Below are 21735 nucleotides of genomic sequence, written 5' to 3'. Positions count from 1 at the left end.
GACATCTCTGCCCGAACTCTTTGCCTTTACAAATGTCTGCTTGTGTCTGTGTAGGTGCGGATGGATATGTGTGTGTGTGTGTGTGTGTGTGTGTGTGTGTGTGTGTGTGTGTGTGTGTGCGCGCGCGCGAGTGTACACCTGTCCTCTTTCCCCCCTAAGGTAAGTCTTTTCGCTCCCGGGATTGGAATGACTCCTTACCCTCTCCCTTAAAACCCACATCCTTTCACCTTTCCTTTTCGTTCCCTCTTTCCTGACGAAGCAGCCGCCGGTTGCGAAAGCTCGAAATTCTGTGTGTGTGTTTGTGCGTTTTATTTATTGTGCCTATCTACCGGCGCTTTCCCGCTTGGTAAGTCTTGGAATCTTTGTTTTTAATATATATATATGTATATATATTACTGAGTAATAATTCTGAGACCCTAAGTGGAATGACCACATAAAACTAAAAGCGCGAAAAGCACGTGCCAGACAGATTCACAGGACGAACCTTAAGTTATAACTTATACATGAAAGTGGCTTACAATGTAAATGTTCGACCCATTCTGGAGTATTCTGCATCAATCTAGGACCCTTACCAGGTAGGATTGACAGAAGACACGGGAAGATCCAATGAAGAGTGGTGCATTTTGACACATGATCATTTAAATGGTGCAAGAATTTTACTGAGATGCTTAAAAAATTCCAGTGGCACATGCTGCAGAAGAAGCTTTTTGCATGATGGGGAAGACTACTATTAAAATTTAGAGACAGTACTTTCAAGGAAGAGACTAACAACGTATTACTTCCTCTCACATATGCCTCGTGGAATGACGACAATGAGAATATTTGAGAAATTAGAACTAATACAGATGCTTACTGACATTCATTCCCGCCATGTGCCATTTGTGAGTAGAACGGGGAAGAGTGGGGTAAGATAATGGTACCAGAAGTACCCTTTGCCACACATCATCAGGTGGCTTGCAGAGTACTGATGTAGATACGAATCTGAGATAGTAGTGTGTAACCAAGAATTCACATTCTTAACAAATTTAAGGCTTCATGTTTAAAGCCATGAAAGTGAGGTATTCTCATGTGTTTTGGTAAAGCAGCATATCTGTAACTGCATTACAAAATATGACATCAAATTATAAAATTTTAAGTGCATTGTTTTTAATAATCATATGTTTTTGTGTACAATTAACTCAGGACACAAATGACTTAATAATCAGTCCAGCAATGAAAGGCACATTACATTACAAATTTCTTTCAGGATGTATATACATGCAGAACAACAAAATAAACATGTTCATATACATCTTGGGTCATTAATAATAATAGCAAAAAACCTGAAAATACATTCCTTGAATAGAATTAAAAATACACATATATCTTACACTTTTGTAACATTACTATGTTTCACGGGGTTGCAAATAAAATATATTTATAAAACTTAACTTTTCTTAAAAAAGTTCATAAGTGTTGCCTGTTTTGATCTCTGAGGAGGTGAAACCTTTTTCTTTGGACTCTCTCGAACATCATTCTCAGTTTCTTTTTTGGTATTTTTTGTTGTGGATTCATTTTTTGTCTTCACTGCATTTTCTTTCCCTTCTTCATGATCACTTTCACTGCAGCTTTCATACACAAATTCCTTCTTTGTAACTGCAACAAGACGTATAGTGTGATTACTATTAAGAGATTAAAATTATTGCTAAATTATAGTGAGACTCAATAAAATGATGTTTAAGCAATTCTTGCAATAAGTAAAATTCCTTTTTGCTATGCTGCCAAAAATTTAATGGACACTAATGAACACAGAGTATGTCCATAAAAGTTTGGAACTTTAAAACCTAGTATAAAACAGGATGAAAGGACCACTACACGCTACAAAATCAATTACTGATGGCAATAAACACCAAACCTCTTATTTTATGCCCAATTATCCTTTCCTTGTGGTATATGTGGAATAAAATAAAGAGAAAAGTAGATAGAAAGAGAAATGCATCTCAGGAGACGTATGACGTGTAGGTGCTTGGAATACTATGTATGACAGTCTGATCACTAACACCTATACAAGAGTCAAATTAGGTACATTGAACTAAAAAAGAAGGTAGTCTCAGTAAGTAAGGAATACAATTACATAAAATAAATGAAAATGCTGTACAAATATGTATGATCCTATTAGTGAAAGTATTTTATTACTTGAGCGGTTACAGCTATCATGATAAACAAATTCTCTTCTCTAAAAATGTGCATGACTTTGGTGTCTAAAGAGAACTTCGAAAAGTTTCTGTGCAACAGAAAAATTCAAAACATGCTCCAGGCAGGGATGCGTGAGAATGCAAAACTCAGAAATAAGGGTGAGAATGCAAAACTGAGAAATAAATTTATTTGTTGTCAACAACTGAGTGATATATGCAAGCAGTCTTATTACTCAGGAGTGTGAAAACACAAAAGCTGTCAATGCAACAGTATGTTATACTGTATAAGCAGCATTGTGCCCTGGGGGGGTCCGTTAAAGTAAGATAAGAAGTGCTGTCTAGAAAGACACCACAGCTGTAGGACATGAGTTCCAGTGCTATAGTAATCTACTTTATTATAATATAGAAAAAAGATATACGATCACAGGATGATTACATGCTGGTCATTCACAAAAATGAATGCATCATGTAAATGGAGAAAAGCTACATATTCCAACAGTATAATGATAACACTTGATATCTACATTAAGGAGAACATAATTAAATTAAAATATAGTTGTCACAACTGATATGAGACTCTGCAATTTCCTAAAACAAAGGGCAGATCACATATCCAAAGGCCACCATCAGCAAGGAAGGAGCATTCATCCAAAATATCTATACACATACACCACAAGTCTCACAATCTGGTACATCCTCTTGCCAAAGGTGTCAAACAGCAACATGCTCTATTTGAATGCGTGTTAGATACACTTTACTTTCTCTAAAAGTAGGTCCAATATGGAATCAAACAATGGAAAATCCAGGAAGGACTGTAACGATATTATGAGAAGAAAAGTAGCTACTCACCATACAGTGGAGATACTGAGTCACATGGTCGCAGATAGGCACAACAAAAAGACTCTCACAATTACAGCTTTCAGTCGTTACGGCCTTTGTCAACAACACACACACACACACACACACACACACACACACACACACGCAAGGAAACCCAAGTTACACTCATGACTGTAGCCTCAGGTAACTGAAGCCACACTGTGAACAGCAGCACCAACGCATGATGGGAGTGATGATTGGGTGACGATTGTCATGCCTATATACAATGCAGCACAATGGTTGCAGCTTAGCTTGTAGACCACATGACTGGTTTCACAGGCAGCCCTGCTTTTGATGGGATAACTGATGTCAGTGACTGGACTGGAGTAGGTGGTGGTGTGAGGTTGTATTGGACAGGTCTTCATCTAGCTCTATTACAGGGGTATGAGCCAAGAGATAAGGGATTGGAAGCAGGAGTTGTGTAAGAATGGACGAGTATATTATGTAGGTTCGGTGGACGGCAGAATACCACTGTGGGAGGGGTAGGAAGGATAGTGGGCAGGACATGCCACAACATGACGTGGTATGGACTCATCTAATGTCTGAAGAAGTGTTAAAGGAAATTCACACCATAAATCCTGCAGGGCTGTCCATAAATCCGTAAGAATCTACATCTACATCTACATGACTACTCTGCAATTCACATTTAAGTGCTTGGCAGAGGGTTCATCGAACCACAATCATACTATCTCTCTACTATTCCACTCCCGAACAGCGAGCGGGAAAAACGAACACCTAAACCTTTCTGTTCGAGCTCTGATTTCTCTTATTTTATTTTGATGATCATTCCTACCTATGTAGGTTGGGCTCAACAAAATATTTTCGCATTCGGAAGAGAAAGTTGGTGACTGAAATTTCGTAAGAAGGTCTCGCCGCGACGAAAAACGTCTATGCTGTAATGACTTCCATCCCAACTCGTGTATCATATCTGCCACACTCTCTCCCCTATAACGCGATAATACAAAACGAGCTGCCCTTTTTTGCACCCTTTCGATGTCCTCCGTCAATCCCACCTGGTAAGGATCCCACACCGCGCAGCAATATTCTAACAGAGGACGAACGAGTGTAGTGTAAGCTGTCTCTTTAGTGGACTTGTTGCATCTGCTAAGTGTCCTGCCAATGAAACGCAACCTTTGGCTCGCCTTCCCGACAATATTATCTATGTGGTCCTTCCAGCTAAAGTTGTTCGTAATTTTAACACCCAGGTACTTAGTTGAATTGACAGCCTTGAGAATTGTACTATTTATCGAGTAATCGAATTCCAACGGATTTCTTTTGGAACTCATGTGGATCATCTCACACTTTTCGTTATTTAGCGTCAACTGCCATCTGACACACCATACAGCAATCTTTTCTAAATCGCTTTGCAGCTGATACTGGTCTTCGGATGACCTTACTAGACGGTAAATTACAGCATCATCTGTGAACAGTCTAAGAGAACTGCTCAGATTGTCACCCAGGTCATTTATATAGATCAGGAACAGTAGAGGTCCCAGGACGCTTCCCTGGGGAACACCTGATATCACTTCAGTTTTACTCGATGATTTGCCGTCTATTACTACGAACTGCGACCTTCCTGACAGGAAATCACGAATCCAGTCGCACAACTGAGACGATACCCCATAGCTCCGCAGCTTGATTAGAAGTCGCTTGTGAGGAACGGTGTCAAAAGCTTTCCGGAAATCTAGAAATACGGAATCAACTTGAGATCCCCTGTCGATAGCGGCCAGAATACGAGGGGTTGGAGCTCTTTCTGAACAGCATGTTGCAAGGCATCTCAGATATGCTCAATAATGTTCATGTCTGGGGAGTTTGGTGGCCAGCAGAAGTGTTTAAACTCAGAAGAGTATTCCTGCAGCCACTCTGTAACAATACTGGACGTGTGGGGTGTTGCATTGTCCTGTGGGAATTGTCCAAGTCCATGGGAATGCAGAATGGACACATCAGAATGCACAATGGACATGAACTGATGCAGGTGATCAGACAGGATGCTTACATACGTGTCACCTATCAGAGCCGTATCCAGACGTTATCAGGGGTCATACATTCCAACTGCACATGCCTCACACCATTACAGAGCCTCCACCCACTTGAACAGTCTTCTGCTGACATGCAGGGTCCATGGATTCATGAACTTATCTCTATACACATACACGTCCATCTGCTCAATGCAATTGAAAATAAGACTCATCCAACCAGGCAACATGTTTATAGTTATCAACAATCCAATGTAGGTATTGATGGGCCCAGGCAAGGTGTAAAGCTTTGTGTCATGCAGTCATCAAGGGCACATGAGTGGCCCTTCAGCTCCAAAAGTCCAGATCTATGATGTTTCATTGAATGGTTCACTTGCTGACAGTTGTTGTTGGCCCAGCATTGAAATCTGCAGCAGTTTGCGAAAGGGTTGCACTTCTCTCACGCTAAATGATTCAGTCATCATTGGTTCCATGTCAGAGATTTGATGCTTTACCAGATTCCTGATATTCACTGTACACTCATGAAATGGTCGTATGGGAAAATTCCCACTCCATCGCTACCTCGGAGATATTGCGTCCCATCGCTCATGCACTGATTATAACACCACATTCAAACTCACTTAAATCTTGATAACCTGCCATTGTAGCAGCAGTAACCGATGTAACAACTGCGCAAGGCACTTGTTGTCTTATATAAGTGTTGCTCACTGCAGTGCCATATTCTGTCTGTTTACATATCTCTGCATTTGATGATGTATGCCTTTATCAGTTTCTTTAATGCGTCTGTGTATTTCAATTGGGCATCTTCAGGAGAGCCATCGAAGATTGACAAAGATGTTCTCCGCTCCACATTACATAGTGTGCTGATAGTATTGCCGCTCATGCGTCAGAGTAATGGTGACGGAAGTACCACACTGCCCAGCGGTAGCACTCTCGCTGGTGGAATTTCAAGGATCAGCTGTCTTTGGTATTACCACTCGCCGCAGTAATCAGGGTACTGTGGTGTCTTTGTCTGGAGCAAATCTCATAGATGACGGGCTTCAACATATTACCTATCTGGTAGCCACTGTCATGGTTCATTAGATTTTCCGTGATGCTTATTTCAAAGGAGTCTTTTATAATAAACATCCAAAAAGATATTTCTGTGGGCAAAATTAATGTTTTGTCATATTCCATTGGAGATACAATGTTTTGCAACTGCAGACTTGCTGGGTTGCACAAGGCAAGTGCAACATTTATGTTCTGCGCAACTTTCTTCCACTGTGTGTGCTGCTTGTCCTATAGAGGCCATACCACACTGGCAAGGTATTCTGTATATTCCTGCCTTCCGCAATAACAAATTATCCTTCACTGATTCCAATAAGTACAAAATCTTAGATGATGGGCAGAAAATCACTTTCACCTGAAAATGACTAAGGTTTCTAGCTATTTTGAAGGAAATATTTCCAACAATGGGAAGAAAAGCTAAGGAATTTGCTGGTGCATTCTCCTTGTTATCCGATTCCAGTTCTTCGTTTTAGCTGAGAATGTCTTGTTAATTTGCTAGGTTGAGTATTAATTGTCTCTGAACACTGTCCTTAAATGTGCAAGCTCTTTAGGTAAACTATATGCATCTGACACTGTATGAGCCCTATGTACAAGGGTTTTAAGCACACTCATGGTTTGGGAAGGGTGGTGACAAGCTGAAGAGTGCAAGTACAAATAAGTGTGAGTGAGCCTACAGTAAACATAATTTCCCAGAGAGCCATCACTCTTTCATCCAATCAAAACATCCAGGAATGGGAGACAACCATCTTTCTCCACTTCCACAGTAAATTGAATGTTCTCATGTATGGAGTTAAGATGATGTAAAAACTCTAACTGATCTTCTCCCTGGGGCTACATTACGAAAGTATCATCCACATACCTCCAAAAACCAGTTGGTTTTAGAACTGCTGATTCAAGTGCTCTTTCGTCAAAATCCTTTACACGAAAGTTAGCCACCAGGGGAGATATGCGGCTGCCTAGGGGGACACTGTCAGTCTGTTCAAAATATTCTTGGTTAAATATAAAATAGGTTCAGGAAATAGCATGCCGAAACAAAGCAGTGATGTACAACTGAAACTGTTTGCCAATTAGTGCCAAGGAATCAGCAAGAAGTACCTTTTTAAAAAGAGATGCTACATCAAAACTCACTAAAAGGTCCAAACTACTTAGGTGGAGAGCTTCCAGTCTGTTGATAAAATCGGCAGCATTCTGTATATGTGGGCATTTGACAAGTAATGGTCTCAGCAAGAAAGCAAGATGTTTGGCTAAATCATATGTGGGGCATCAATAATACTCAGTACACATTGTAAAGGAAGATCTTCTTTGTGCACTTTAGGAACACCATACAGTCTTGGTGGTATGCTGCCATGTGGTCTTAATCACTTGATGGTCTCTGGAGGTAAGAGGAAGAATTCAGGAGTGTACACTTTTCCATTGCACATGTGCTGTCATCAATCTTCCTGTACATAGTATCACTAAGTAGGCCATACAGCTTCTTCGTTACTCCGAAACATGAGTGGGAATACTATCAGCACACTATATAAGGTGGAGAGGAGAATGTCTTCGTCAGTCTTCGATGGCTCACCTGAAAATCACTGGCAGATGTCCAGTTGAAATATGGTGGAATGTAGTTCATGATAACTGGCTGTAATCCTGAAATCTCTTCGAGCATTTTCCTTAACCTATCTTCTAAGATAAGCCGTGAAGTCAGTATTGCCTCGCGCATTTGTACATTTCTCCGGAATCTAAACTGATCTTCCCCAAGGTCTGCTTCTACCAATTTTTCCATTCTTCTATAAAGAATTCTTGTTAATATTTTGCAACCATGACTTATTAAACTGGTAGTTCGGCAATTTTCACACCTGTCAGCAACTGCTTCCTTTGGTATCGCAATTATTACATTATTCTTGAAGTCTAAGAATATTTCACCTGTCTCAAATATCTTGCACACCTGATGGAAGAATTGTGTCACGGCTGGCTCTCCCAAGGCTATCAGTAGTACTGGTGGACTGTCATTTACTCCCAGGGCCTTGTTTCAACTTAGATCTTTCACAGCTTTGCCAAATTCTCGCAGTATCATATTTCATATCTCCCATCTCATCTTCATCCTCTTCAATTTCTACAACATTGCCTTCAAGTTCATCTTCCTTATATACACCCTCTATATACTTTTTCCACTTTTCAGCTTTCCCTTCTTTGCTTAGGACTGATTTTCCATCCAAGTTCTTGATATTCATGCACCTGCTTCCTTTCCTCCAAAGGCTTCTTTAATTTTCCTGCAGGCATTATCTATCTTTGCACTAGGAAATATGCTTCTAAGTCCTTACATTTGTCCTCTAGACATTGCTGATTAGCAATTTTGCACTTCCTGCCAATCTCATTTTTTAGAGGTTTGTAATCGCTTTTCGCCTGGTTCACTTGCTGCATTTTTAAATTTCCTCCTTTCATCAATTAAATTCAACATCTCTTGTGTTGAAACTTCCTGGCAGATTAAAACTGTGTGCCCGACCGAGACTCGAACTCGGGACCTTTGCCTTTCGCGGGCAAGTGCTCTACCAACTGAGCTACCGAAGCACGACTCACGTCCGGTACTCACAGCTTTACTTCTGCCAGTATCCGTCTCCTACCTTCCAAACTTTACAGAAGCTCTGTAAAGTTGCCCGCGAAAGGCAAAGGTCCCGAGTTCGAGTCTCGGTCGGGCACACAGTTTTAATCTGCCAGGAAGTTTCATATCAGCGCACACTCCGCTGCAGAGTGAAAATCTCATTCTGGATCTCTTGTGTTATCGAAGGATTCATACTAGGCCTTGTCTTTTTACCTATTTGATCCTTTGCTGCCTGCACTATTTCATCTCTTAAAGCTGCCATTTGTCTTCTACTGTATTCCTTTCCCCTGTTCTTGTCAACTGTAGCCTAATGCTCTCTCTGAAACTCTCAACAACCTCTGGTTCTTTCAACTTATCCAGGTCCCTTCTCCTTAATTTCCTACCTTTTTCCAATTTCTTCAGTTTTCATCAACAGTCCATAACCAATAAATCGTGATCAGAGTCCACATCTGCCCATGGGAATGTCTTACAATTTAAAATCTGATTCCTAAATCTCTGTCTATCCATTATATAATCAATCTTAAACCTTACAGTGTCCCCAGGTCCCTTCCACATATATAACCTCCTCTTATGCTAGCGATGATTAAATTATGCTTTGTGCAAAACTACCAGGTGGCTTCCCCTTTCATTCCATTTGCCCGTTCCACATTTGCCTACTATTTTTCCTTCTCTTCCTTTTCTTACTACCGAGTTCCAGACCCCCATCACAATTAAATTTTCACCTACTTTATCTTATTTTTACTTTATTTTACTTCATCATCATTTCTTCAATCTCTTCATCATCTGCAGAGCTAGATGACATGTAAACTTGTACTTCAACCATGATCCATGACATCGGTGAGGTGGCTTGCAGGCCTCAGAGATACAAATAGCTATACTGTAGGTACAACCACAAAGCAGGGGTATCTGTTGAGGAGTCATAGAAAATGTGGTTCCTGAAGAGTAGCAGTAGTCTTTCCAGTAATTGCAGGGGCAACTGTATGCATGATTGGTTGATTGATCTTGCTTCGTAACATCAACCAAAATAGCCCTGCTGGCTGGTACTGCAAACAGTTGAAAGCAAGGTGGGGACTCTACAGCCGTAATTTTTCCTGAGAACATGCACCTCTACTGTGTCGTTAAATGGTGATGGCATTATCTTGGATAAAATAGTCCAGATCTCCTGGCAGCGACTACTCTGGAGGATGTCGTCATCAGGAGAAACAAAACTGGCATTCTCTGGATAGGATCATGGAATGTTAGATCCCTTAATTGGGTATGTAGGTTAGAAAATTTAAAAAGAAAAATGAATAAGTTGGAGTTAGATATAGTGGGGATTAGTGAAGTTCGGTGGCAGGAGGAACAGGACTTCTGGTCAGGTGAATATAAGGTTATATATACAAAGTAAAGTAAGAGTATTACAGGAGTGGGTTTAATAATGAATAAGAAAACAGGAATGCAGATAAGTTACTATGCCCAGCATAGTGAACAAATTATTTTAGCCAAGATAGACATGAAGCTCCCACCTACCACAGTAGTATAAAATTAAATGCCATTCTGAAGCTATAAAGCTAAAATTTTAACAGTAAATGCATTTTAGTATATAAACATCGTATGGAAGTTTCTATATTATTAGGTTCAATAACTTTTGAGTTTTATTAAAGGAACTATAAATTAGTACCTAGAATATAGCAAAATGTAACAGATGTAAGTTGGATCTAGCTACTGCAGCACACTATTCTGGTTATAAAATAATTAAGATGTGACACATATCGAAGGAATTATGTATTGTTAAATGGCACACTGACAACTGAAACAGCAATTACGAGGACAATGTCAACTCGAAGTTCTACTTAACAAGATGTACCATCCGTATTTATTGACATTTAACTGGTATGCTCTTTAAAAATTTATCAACTGCAGAAAAAAATCAGGAAGTAGGTATAATCCCATGTCAGATGGTTATTGGAAATTTACTGTTATAAGATGGTGCTTTTCAAATGCTGAGTTGACAGCCAAGAATTGAGTGTTCCATTCATCTACTTCTAAATACATATTCTGCAAGCCACCATGCAGTACACAGCAGACAGTACTCTGTACCAGTACTAGTCATTTCCTTTCCTGTTTCACTCTTAAACAGACTTAGGAGAAAGCGCCTGTCTATATGCCTTCTTATGAGCCTTAATTATTCTCATCTGCACAGTCCTTACACAAAATGGACAGTGGCACAGTAGAAGCGTTCTGCAGTCAGCTTCAAATGATGCTTCTCTAAATTTTCTCTCAATAGTACTCCTCAAAACCCTGGTGGAGAATGTGATTCAGTCGCTCCAGTCCTGGGTGGTACCAAGTCACGAGGATGGATGGTGGGACTTTCGGAGGTAGTGGATAACTGGACAGATAAGGCACATTCTCCACGAGTTTTTGACTACCTCTCGTTGTGCCCTGAAATTAGGAATGTTCTAACCGCTATCCTTCCCACCTCTCTGACAGTGGTACTATGCCACCCACCGAACATACACAATATCCTCATCCATCCCTGCTCCCAACCCCTTGCATCATGTTTCATACCCCTGTAACAGACCTAGATGCAAGAACTGTCCCATAATCCTCCCACCACCACACACACCAGTTTGGTATAGGCAGGGTTACCGGTGAAAGTAGTCATGTGATCTACAATCTATGCCAGAAACATTGTGCTACATCGTCCGTGGGCATGATAACCAACAAGCTGTCTGTTCACATGAATGGCCACTGACAAATTGTGGCCAAGAAACAGCTGGACCACCCAGTTGCTAAGCACACTGCCCAACAGAACGTTCTTCACTTCAATGACTGCTTCACAGTCTGTGCCACCTGGATTCTTCCTACCAACATCAGCTTTTCTGAACTGCACAGATGGAAACTCTCCTGGTAATATATCCTACGTTCCTGTGCCTCCCTGGCTTCAATCTTCATTAGTTACTGTCCTTCAGCCCCTTCCCTATTCCCACTCCAACATTACACAAGCTTATATTCCACCAACACACCCACAGTCTTTTTACTTGTCTCTTTTTCCACTCCCTTTCCTCTCCCCCTGGTCTCCATCTAACCTCCCAACTGCACCAGCTGCCCTACCCTCTCCCCATCTCATCCCTGTATGCTCCCACAAGCAGCACTTTACCATCCCCCATTCCTAACCTGCTACACCTCACCTCACTGCACCAGCCTCCTCCTTGCCTCCACCACCTAAATTACTTCACCCATCAGGCACAGTTGCTCACAGTTTGACCTCGGCAGGCAGAGACAGAGGTCACGTGTGTGAATTATGTTTGTGCATGTTGTATATTCCAGGAAAAGCCCTTTTGGCTGAAAGCTTACTTGTTTAGCACTCTTTTTTTATGTCCGTCTGCGATTCAGCATGTCCACTACATGGTGAGTAGCACTCTAATACTGTAATTACTCCATCACAGATTTTCCATTGTTAGATAAAAAGTATTTAAAAATGAGCTGAATGTTTCATCATAAAATTTGTTTAGTTAGTTCATGAATGTTACAGAAATCACAAAAAAAACTTCAGTGGAGACCTTATAATACAGGTATGAATTATGGACAGCTTCACTATAAAAATTCCTTAGGTCTATGCTCCACTACAAGTCCAAAATATACTACTTCCTCCAGGCTTAATATCTCAAGTAATAATCATGACTGAAAACAGAGAAATTCAGGTGAGCACAGAGGGGTACATACAATACTGCTTATTGGGAATCATCTATGAATGCAATAATATGGGTGCTAATTCTGATATGTCATGTACCCTCCAACATACACTGGCAGCTCGACTAGTACAGATGACGATGTCATTTACTTTCAAGTTACATAAATTATGATTGTGATGAGAATGGATATTGTATCTTTTTGAGAATGGCAAAGATGGCTACACATACATCAGTATCTTGTTCAATCTATTTTGACAGAACTTCACCTACTCACTACCTACAACAGAAATATGAGGGAAAGGAAGTTTTCAAAGAAGTAAAATTCACAAAGCTGTTTCTGAATAATATACGGATAGTAGTATTATAGGCCTCATGAACTCGAAGAAGGAGGAAGGAAGGAAGGAAGGAAGGAAGGAAAGAGAAAGAAGACAAGGGTGTAACATCCAGTCAGTGACTAGACATTAGATATGGAATACAACCTTGATTGGGTAAAGATAGAGACGGAAATTACCCACGTCATCTTCAAAGGAACCACTCCAGCATTAGCTTTACGTACATTAGGAAATCACAGACACTTTAAATCTGGATAGTCACATATGGACTAAAACTACATGCGTCTTGGACACATTAGACCGATTAGGGCTCATACGGAGGCATATAGATAATTGGTTTTCCTTCCCTCTATATGCAAGTGGAACAGGAAAAGAAATGACTAGTAGTGGTACAGGGTATCCTCCGCCATGCACCTTATGGCAGCTTGAGAGTATGTGTGTATATGTAGATGTACATGCAAATATAATGGCTTAACAACCACATCACTTCCCGCTCAGTTTGAATGTTATCCGTAGTAAAGTCTCCAACATGGCACAGTTATCAGTGGTAGAACAGTTCATTGATAAGTATGAAGGACCTCACTTACCTCTTCATTCTGGATACAGAAATGTTGTTATTCCAAATCAGCAGATCTAAGACTGTGCATGGAAAGAGATGATCAATCATTCACAGCATTTCAAAACTGACACACACAACTCACTATAGGATATTCATCAACAAACAACTAATTCTCATTTCACACTGAGCTTAAATGAAAAATAACTGACCTCTAAAACAGCCATTTGCACAAACCTCTAGGCACTTCTCTGAATACTTTGAATGTGGCGTGAATCAATATGAAACAACTAGGAAAAAAGTAAGTTGTTCACTACAAACAAAATTTAAATATCACTACTGCTCACAAGTTGAAAATATGTAATAAGGGGACAGTATTACATTAGATATTATCAGAAAATAGCACACAAAGTACAGAGATGAAGGAAACACACATCTGTATAAGACACTCTGAGTGGATACTTACTCATATAGCCATCCTCATCCATAAACGTTTTATCAACCAACTTCCGTATGCGTTTCCGACCTTTATTGAGTTCTTGCTGAGGAGTGCATGGTATTATGTCTTCCATGTCACTTCGCTGGGAGGGCAATTCAGGTTCATGTTCTTCTAATGGTGGTGGTGATTCGGGAATTTCCTCTTTCTCAAATATATCTGCAAGAAAATACTTGTGGAAATCCTTAGGTAGCTCTGTTTTCTTGATAGCACTTGTCAGTTAATATAATAATTTACACACACACACACACACACACACACACAAACACACTTTATTGTGAAATACAGACAGCTTGCTAGTTTTCTGGCACTAAAAATGGAAGACATATTTCTATTATTTGATGACAGTTAACTAAACAAAATTGCTGAATGTTATATTTCATGCCAATGACATCAGAAACAAATCATTCATAAAATTCTTTTAACAGCATTATATCATTAGGCTGCTATTTGGTTGGGATCACAGAGAGACACTAATTTAATCTCTTCAATAGTAAGTGGCTTATCTGTATCAGCTGTTACAGGGGATGAATTGCAACTTGAGAACTGATAATGCACTCGAATGACAAAGGTGTGGAAAATGGGTACAATTCCCAGAGGTCAACAAAGATGTCAATCTGACTTCAGGAGAATAGCTTGACAATTCACTTTATCTTACAAATAAATTTTCATCATCTCTGTTTTATATGTGAATATAGAAAGCTGCATTTAAAAGTTTAAAATGTTGCCAACAGTTTTGGCAACTTTGAGTAAAAGGCTTCTCTTATGAATGGTTGAATGGCTTCTGTACACCTCTTAAGACCTGAAGGTGAAGCATCACACCCAATGTGTGTCAAATTGTCAATGCACTTTTTCTTTCTTTGGTTCAGTAACATGTATATCTACTAATAATAGCAAAGATATTTAAGTCATTGTTAATACAATAATTTTAAAATCAATGACATTACAAAGTTTGTGAAATTATGACAAAGATAGGTACTGGGCTTAAAAGTAAAATTACAGAATGCATCTGTTAGAATGGCCACAATGGGATTCAAATCGTGATCACTGCAATTATACATATAAGGAGTTAAATGTTGAAAGTCAAGTACAAATGCTGTTTACTCTAATGATCTCACAGTAGATGGGATGTTAAACCTCAGATTCTCATCCTCCCCACTGAACACTGCTTTGGTCTATAACACCATTTACGTTTCTCCACCCACTGATGAAATATTGAGTTTCGTTCAACAGTCTGTCTTACACCAGCCGACGTCTGCTCGAATGATTGTAACATAGCGCACCTTGTGCACATTTCTGTTCTAACATTGGCAAACATAATACTGTTTACTGTTGCTCTTTGCTATAAACTACACTGAAGGCATTGCTAATGCAGCAAATACTGTGAGGAATGTTGAAGTGTGTACATCACAGTTAAAAGTTACCTAAAACAAAATGGGTTGATATTTAAGTCCAAAATATTTTTTTCTAGTGTATGTACCAACTGTCATTCTTTATTTGGAGTTCTGGCATCTATATGCTTGACAGTTACATAGTGGAGTTTGCATACTTGAATCTTACAAACACTGCATGATACAAAACAGTCTCAATCGAGACTTATTGTTCACTTTTGGCTAGATACAGTTTTGATGGCAGATGCTATGAATGGTTTACCACATTCAGATAAGTCTCAATAATTGGAAAATATATGAACTGCTTCCACTTAGCCTTCCCATAACATTTTTCATTCAATGGGCAAAGTTCAGAAGTTAGGTGATGGTGTATGACATGGTCTGATTCGAAACAATAAAACTCAAAGGGGTGTTACATCTTCATTTTTGCTTGAAAGTTCTCAATTCATCCATCTGGTAATCCTATGCAATGCTGCTGTTAGTGATGAATTATAGTGTCTTTACGTTAATTTCATGAGAAGAAGTTAACGGCTGAGCCCAAACAGAAGGCATCACCTTAAGCAAAAGGCAGTGTGAACAGCTAATATTTTGCATCTGTTGGTACAAAAAGGGTGCTATCTGCTACAAACTGCTCCCAAAGGGTGTCTCCATCGCAGCTGGCATTTTTTGCCAACAACTGAGACATCTTTCGGTCTCAGTGTAGGAAGATTTATCATGAAAACTACATTGCATGTTGATTCATAAAAGAAGCTATCAAGAAAATTAGTTCCTGGGCAAAAATGCACTTCAAACTTGGCTTGATGGTATTGTTAACTCTGAACCAGTAAGTTTCTACAAGCATGGAATTCATACACCACCTGCGCATTGTCATACTGTTTCAAATAATGTGAGAGAATATATTTTTTATAATTAATTTTTCTCTTCTGTTTACCACTGTGTTCAATAAAATAACGAAAGGAAAGCTATAGAAATATGTGCTGAATAATACAAATTAATTACTGGTTAATATGATAACCTAAGAACAAACATTGCATTTTATTAAAATAGTCTTCTGATAGATAGCTGTAACACAAGCATGGCTAAAATTATCACCAATTAGTAAGCATCACACAATTCAGATTTCAAAACTGTCTATGTCCACATGCAATGCAATATAGTATTTCCTTTCCTCACCTACAATCGTCATACCTACTACTAAGGCAATCTTGGGATATGCAACGTCTGTTCAAAAGATTCTGGAACTTTGTCCATGGAAGCAGTCTTGGTAAATCTCTTGCTGGATCACACAAAGTGCTGCCTGCAATTTCCTTTTATCTCATCTATCATTGCAAATCTTTGTCCTCTCAACATGGTTTTCAACTTTGGAAATAATAATAATAATAATAATAATAATAATAATAAGTCTGCAGAGGCCATGTCTGGAGAGTATGGAGGATGAGGCAGCACAATGATTTTGTTTTTTGTGCAATAGTCACGCACCAACAAGGATGAACGTGTGGATGCGTTATCGTGATGCAAGCGCCATGCATTGTCTTGTCACATTTCAGGCCATTTCTTTCCCACATTTTCTCACAGGTTTCGCAACACGTCCTGATGATATCTTCAATTAACAGTTTGTCCCTTTGGCCCAAATTCATGATGAACTAATCCCTCAGAGTCAAAGAAATCTATCAGTATGGTTTTGATATTTGGCCTGACCTAATGAGCTCTTTGTGGTCTTTGACAACCTTTCTCGACCCACTGTGAAGATCGAACCTTGTCTCTCAAATCATAACTGCAGACCCAAGTCTCATCACCAGTTACGATTCTCTTAAAGCACATCTCATTCTCATTTGTGCAATCCAAAAGCACTTCACAGATTGTGAAGTGAAGGTCTTTCTGGTCATGACTCATGAGCTGTGGGATGAAACTGGTGGTAACACAATGCATTCCAACATGCAGTGTCAGGATTTCATATGATCCAACTGAAATGTTACATTATTCTGCAATCTCTCGGTCAGTCTTTGATTGACACGCACAATTTCATTGACATTCCTAACATCAGTGCCTTCGGTAGACACCGAAGGGTGTCTTGAACAAGGGTAGTCTATTGTGAACCTTTAGGAACACCAAGTGTGGCTTAAGCACTCATTGCTATAAGCTTCCCACCTCATTTGGTGTGTCTCTGTACAGGTTTTCCTGAGTTTCACACAAAACTTAATGCAGACACATAGTTCCTCTAACTCTGCCATATCAAATTTCGCAAACTATGTGACACAATGTTCTACTCTATACAACACTGAACAACGACGAAAAGACATACAACAATGAAACTTCTGGCAGTTACACAGGTGTGTGCTGGGGTGTCAACTGCAGTTCGCTCCCACACACCAATCATGCAAAATTATGAATATTTTGGAACTTTTTGAACAGACCTCAGAGCTCACTAATTTATTGTTTCAAAAAGGCTTAAATAACTGTCCTAAAAATAAATAATCTGGTCAAGTCTCCATATCTAATTTTGTGCAAGCCGAAGGCCATAACACAACTTATATATTTATTACACCAACTCGTGATACATGACATTCTTCACTGGCTGTGCAATAATTTAAGTAGTACGAAGTACATAACTTCTTAAGGCTCACCTGTCCTCTCTGATCTACCAACAATTTTTCATGCAAAACAACTGAAAATATCAAGACAATGTTGTTAGACCCCTGAAGCTGCCAGTCCAAAAAGGATGTCAACTGTGTTTGTACATAAATCATTAACATTGAGTCAGTAATGTAATGCTGGAGGGAGGGAGGTGTGATAGTTACCTTTTATACATCGCCTCTGCAATGAGATGACCAATCTGTTATGGAAGAAATAGAATCATCTACATAACTTAGTGCACTTTCCTGTGAACAAGTAGCATACGATTGATGTGTTGTGTGGAGTACAGAAGTGTTCCTGCTTTTCACACACTGTTGAGCAGCTTTCTTTCAGTGACAGGAAATTAGTTCGGGTTATACTCGGGCTGACAGCTGTTACAGCCTGGTGGTTGTTTGCCATAATAAATCAGTAACACTGGTATGCTCTCCACACATTTCAGTACTGCCAGTACCATCCTGTAAGTATCCCCTGATATTGCTATGTGCTGCAGTGTGTAAATTCAATTCCAAACAACATGGACTTAGTTTCACTGGGCCCTTCACTACTGTGAGTGCAACATTATTTTGTTACTTACCGCTTCACTCGACAGGTCTGTTATAAAAATTATTCCTCTATAATTCTCACATAAATATAGTCATAGCCTAGAGGCATCATTAACGTGAAACCATCAGGTAATAAATTAAGGGCAAACTGTTCCAGCTCTGGACTACTGCACTGAAAAATGTGCCACTCATACAGCTAGATGAACCAATAATTACCATTCCAGTTTATGTTACAGGCATATTGCAAATTGAAAGTATGAACAGTAATTGTTTTGTAAGCACATTACAGCTAGAAGTTACTTTTCGTTACAATGGTTATTATGGACTGAATGACAATTTTGCTCAAGGAAAACTATTAAAGACTTTATATGTGATCTGATGTTTTCAAGATGCCCACCCAGGCCATTTTGCAAATTCTTCACAAAATTTCGGTAAACGGTCTTGTTGCCACCTTCAGGTGGTTCCAGATGACTGAGCTCTACTCGGGTTGGGTAGGTGTCCTATTTTGGTTGTCTGTTACCCTCCCTCACTCACTTCGTTTCTCCTGCTACATGCAGAGCCATTGTGGTGTGGAGCTGGCAGTGGTGGGCTGCAAACTGCAGCCCCTGTATCAATGTTATCATCACAGGGTGCTGGCAATACTCTGCTTTTTCTTAGCAGAGCATTCCATGCCTGTCTCATAGTCCACCATCTTTTGTTAATTGCCGGCCACGGTGGTCTCGCGGTTCCAGGCGCGCAGTCCGGAACCGTGCGACTGCTACGGTCGCAGGTTCGAATCCTGCCTCGGGCATGGACGTGTGTGATGTCCTTAGGTTAGTTAGGTTTAAATAGTTCTAAGTTCTAGGGGACTGATGACCACAGCAGTTGAGTCCCATAGTGCTCAGAGCCATTTGAACCTTTTTTTTTTTTTTTTTGGACCGTCTTGGGCCCTCACTTTAATGGCTTTTTGAATCATGCAATCTCAGGAGGAAGAAGATAGCCTAAGCATCTGAGTTTTTGTGGTATCTATATTGTCGCAGAAGCTGAGGTGCACAGTCACTGTGGTGTAGTGGTTATGATACTACATTGTTGCATGGAGGGTCACGAGTTAAAAACTCACCTGAACTGTAAAATTTTAATTTCTATATTTGGTTCGAGTACATTCTCTAAGTACCCACAAATGTCAAGTATCATTGTAATAGGTACCTTATGTGTTCTGGCCAGAGGCAGTTCGCTCCACACTCTTGTATGTGCAAGTGCTGAATAAAACTTCGTTAAGTGAAGTCAGTGTTCGTCATTCATCTAATTACACCTTCTTCTACGTCACATTATTCTGGTGGAGTTGCTGGGTATTGGAACTTGTGATAGCACACATTATTGATGACACAGTGGCTCCCATCATGTCACAACAGAGCCAACATTTACGTGGTGATAAACCTGTGTTTGAGGCACATTCAACAGATCACAACCTTTCGGAGACAAAAGAAGAGGACATTACGATGACAGAAACTGTGTGCCACCACATGAGACATCCTTGCACGTTCTCTGGTGACGATGGCCAAGATCCAAACAAGTGGCGGAAGGTATATGAGCGTATAGCCAAATTTGACAAATGGGATGACACCGTGTGTTTGGATAACGTATAATTTCTACTTGGAGGGCACTGCCAAGCAATGGTATGAGAATAATGAGGAGAAGTTCACAAGGTGGGAAGTATTCCAGGCAGAACTATGCAATATTTCGGCGACACACAATGGCAGAATAGCAAGGCTGAAGATAAATTAAAGTGCAGGGCACAGCGTCCAAGAGAAACTACAGCATCCTATATTCAAGATTTCTTGGAGCTGTGTAAAATAGTGGATCCCAGAAGAAGGAAGATAAGGTTGCACATCTCATGAAGGGTGTTTCTGAGGACATGTACCAAGCCCTAATCCTGAAAGAGGTTTCGACAGCAGACGACTTCATAAAATGGTGCAAGTACAACGAGACAATGCATCAAGAAAGAATTACGCGTAAGAAGCTTGAACGGCTTCCAAACGTCATATTGATGTCACTGATGGAGGAAGGAACTGATTTCACAAGCGTTCTTTTTCAGATAGTGAGAGAGGAAGTGCAGAAGGCACTTGGACTGCACAGCAGGCAAAAAAACTGAGATGCTTCAAGAGGCCATAAGGGAGGAAGTGGAACAGACATTGAACCCAATCTCTTGTCCTTCATTTCCCTTTAAAATGGTGAAAAAGTCGAGACCCAGATGAAGTTACATTCCTACAATGCCACATGAGGAACCTGTTTGGGCGCCAAGGAAGACTGGCATGTGGAGGACCCAAGATAACCAACCAGTATTTTTCCACTACATCTATATTTATACTCCACAAGCCACCGGTGTGTGGCGGAGGGCACTATGTGCCACTGTCATTACCTCCTTTTCCTGTTCCAGTCGCATATGGTTCACGGGGAGAATGACTGCCGGAAAGTCTCCGTGCGCGCTTGAATCTCTCTAATTTTATAATCGTGATCTCCTTGGGAGGTATAAGTAGGGGGAAGCAATATATTCGATACCTCATCCAGAAATGCACCCTCTCGAAACCTGGACATCAAGCTACACTGCGATGCAGAGCGCTTATACTTATTACTAAGGCAATCTGAGGATATACAATGTCTGTTCAAAAAATTCTGGAACTTTGGCCACAAAGTTTTTCTCTGGTTACCTTTTACTTATTGTACATGGTCTCCTTCGAAATACTCTCATCCACAATTCATACGCTGCTCCGAATTCCGTTTCCACTTCCAGAAGTGGTCTTGGTACACCTCTTGCTGTGTCGCACAAAGTGATGTTGAGAATTTTCTTTTACTTATCTATCGTTGCAATCCTTTGTCCTATCAACGGGGTTTTCAACTTTGGAAATAATAATAATAATTTAAAAAAAAGGTCCGCAGAGGCCATGTCTGGAGAGTACGGAGGATGAGGCAGAACAGAGATTTCGTTTCGCACCAACAGGGATGAATGGTGGGTGCATTATCGTTATGCAAGAGCCATGAATTGACTCACTACATTTCAGGCCACTTCTTTCTCACAGGTGTCGCAACACGTCCCGACAGTACCTTCACTTAACAGTCTTTCCCTGTGGACCGAATTCATAATGAACTAATCCTTCAAAGCCAAAGAAAACTATCAGCATGGTTTCGACATTTGGCCTGACCTGATGAGCTTTTTTCGGTCTTGGAGAACCTTTCCTTATCCATTATGAAGATTGAACCTTAGTCTAAAACAGGTGTGTGCAGGCATGTCAATTTCATTTTGCTCCCACACTCAACTGGCGCAAAATTATGAATGTTCTGGAATTTTTTGAAAAGACTTCATACTTCACTAATTTATTGCTTCAGGAAGACTTCAATACGTGTCCTAAAAATAAATAATCTGGGTGAGTCTCCTCATCTAATTGTGTGCAAGCTGACAGTCCATCACACAAC

General features: G+C 40.1%; 1 protein-coding gene across 1 annotated transcript in view; it reads right to left on the bottom strand.

Annotated features, from left to right (window-relative positions):
* Positions 1–1129: 1129 nt before the first annotated feature.
* LOC126336959 (DNA polymerase delta subunit 3) overlaps positions 1130–21735 on the bottom strand; it is a 52829-nt gene continuing 32223 nt past the window's right edge. The window contains exons 7-8 of the mRNA XM_050001159.1: positions 13689–13877; positions 1130–1635 (exon numbers count right to left, since the gene is read on the bottom strand). Coding sequence (XP_049857116.1) covers positions 1427–1635; positions 13689–13877 — 398 coding nt within the window. The 3' untranslated portion in view covers positions 1130–1426. The remainder of the gene's footprint in view (positions 1636–13688; positions 13878–21735) is intronic.

The sequence above is a fragment of the Schistocerca gregaria genome, chromosome 2 (assembly GCF_023897955.1).
Source record: "Schistocerca gregaria isolate iqSchGreg1 chromosome 2, iqSchGreg1.2, whole genome shotgun sequence".
NCBI lineage: Eukaryota > Metazoa > Arthropoda > Insecta > Orthoptera > Acrididae > Schistocerca > Schistocerca gregaria.
This window is presented reverse-complemented; position numbering and strand designations above follow the sequence as displayed.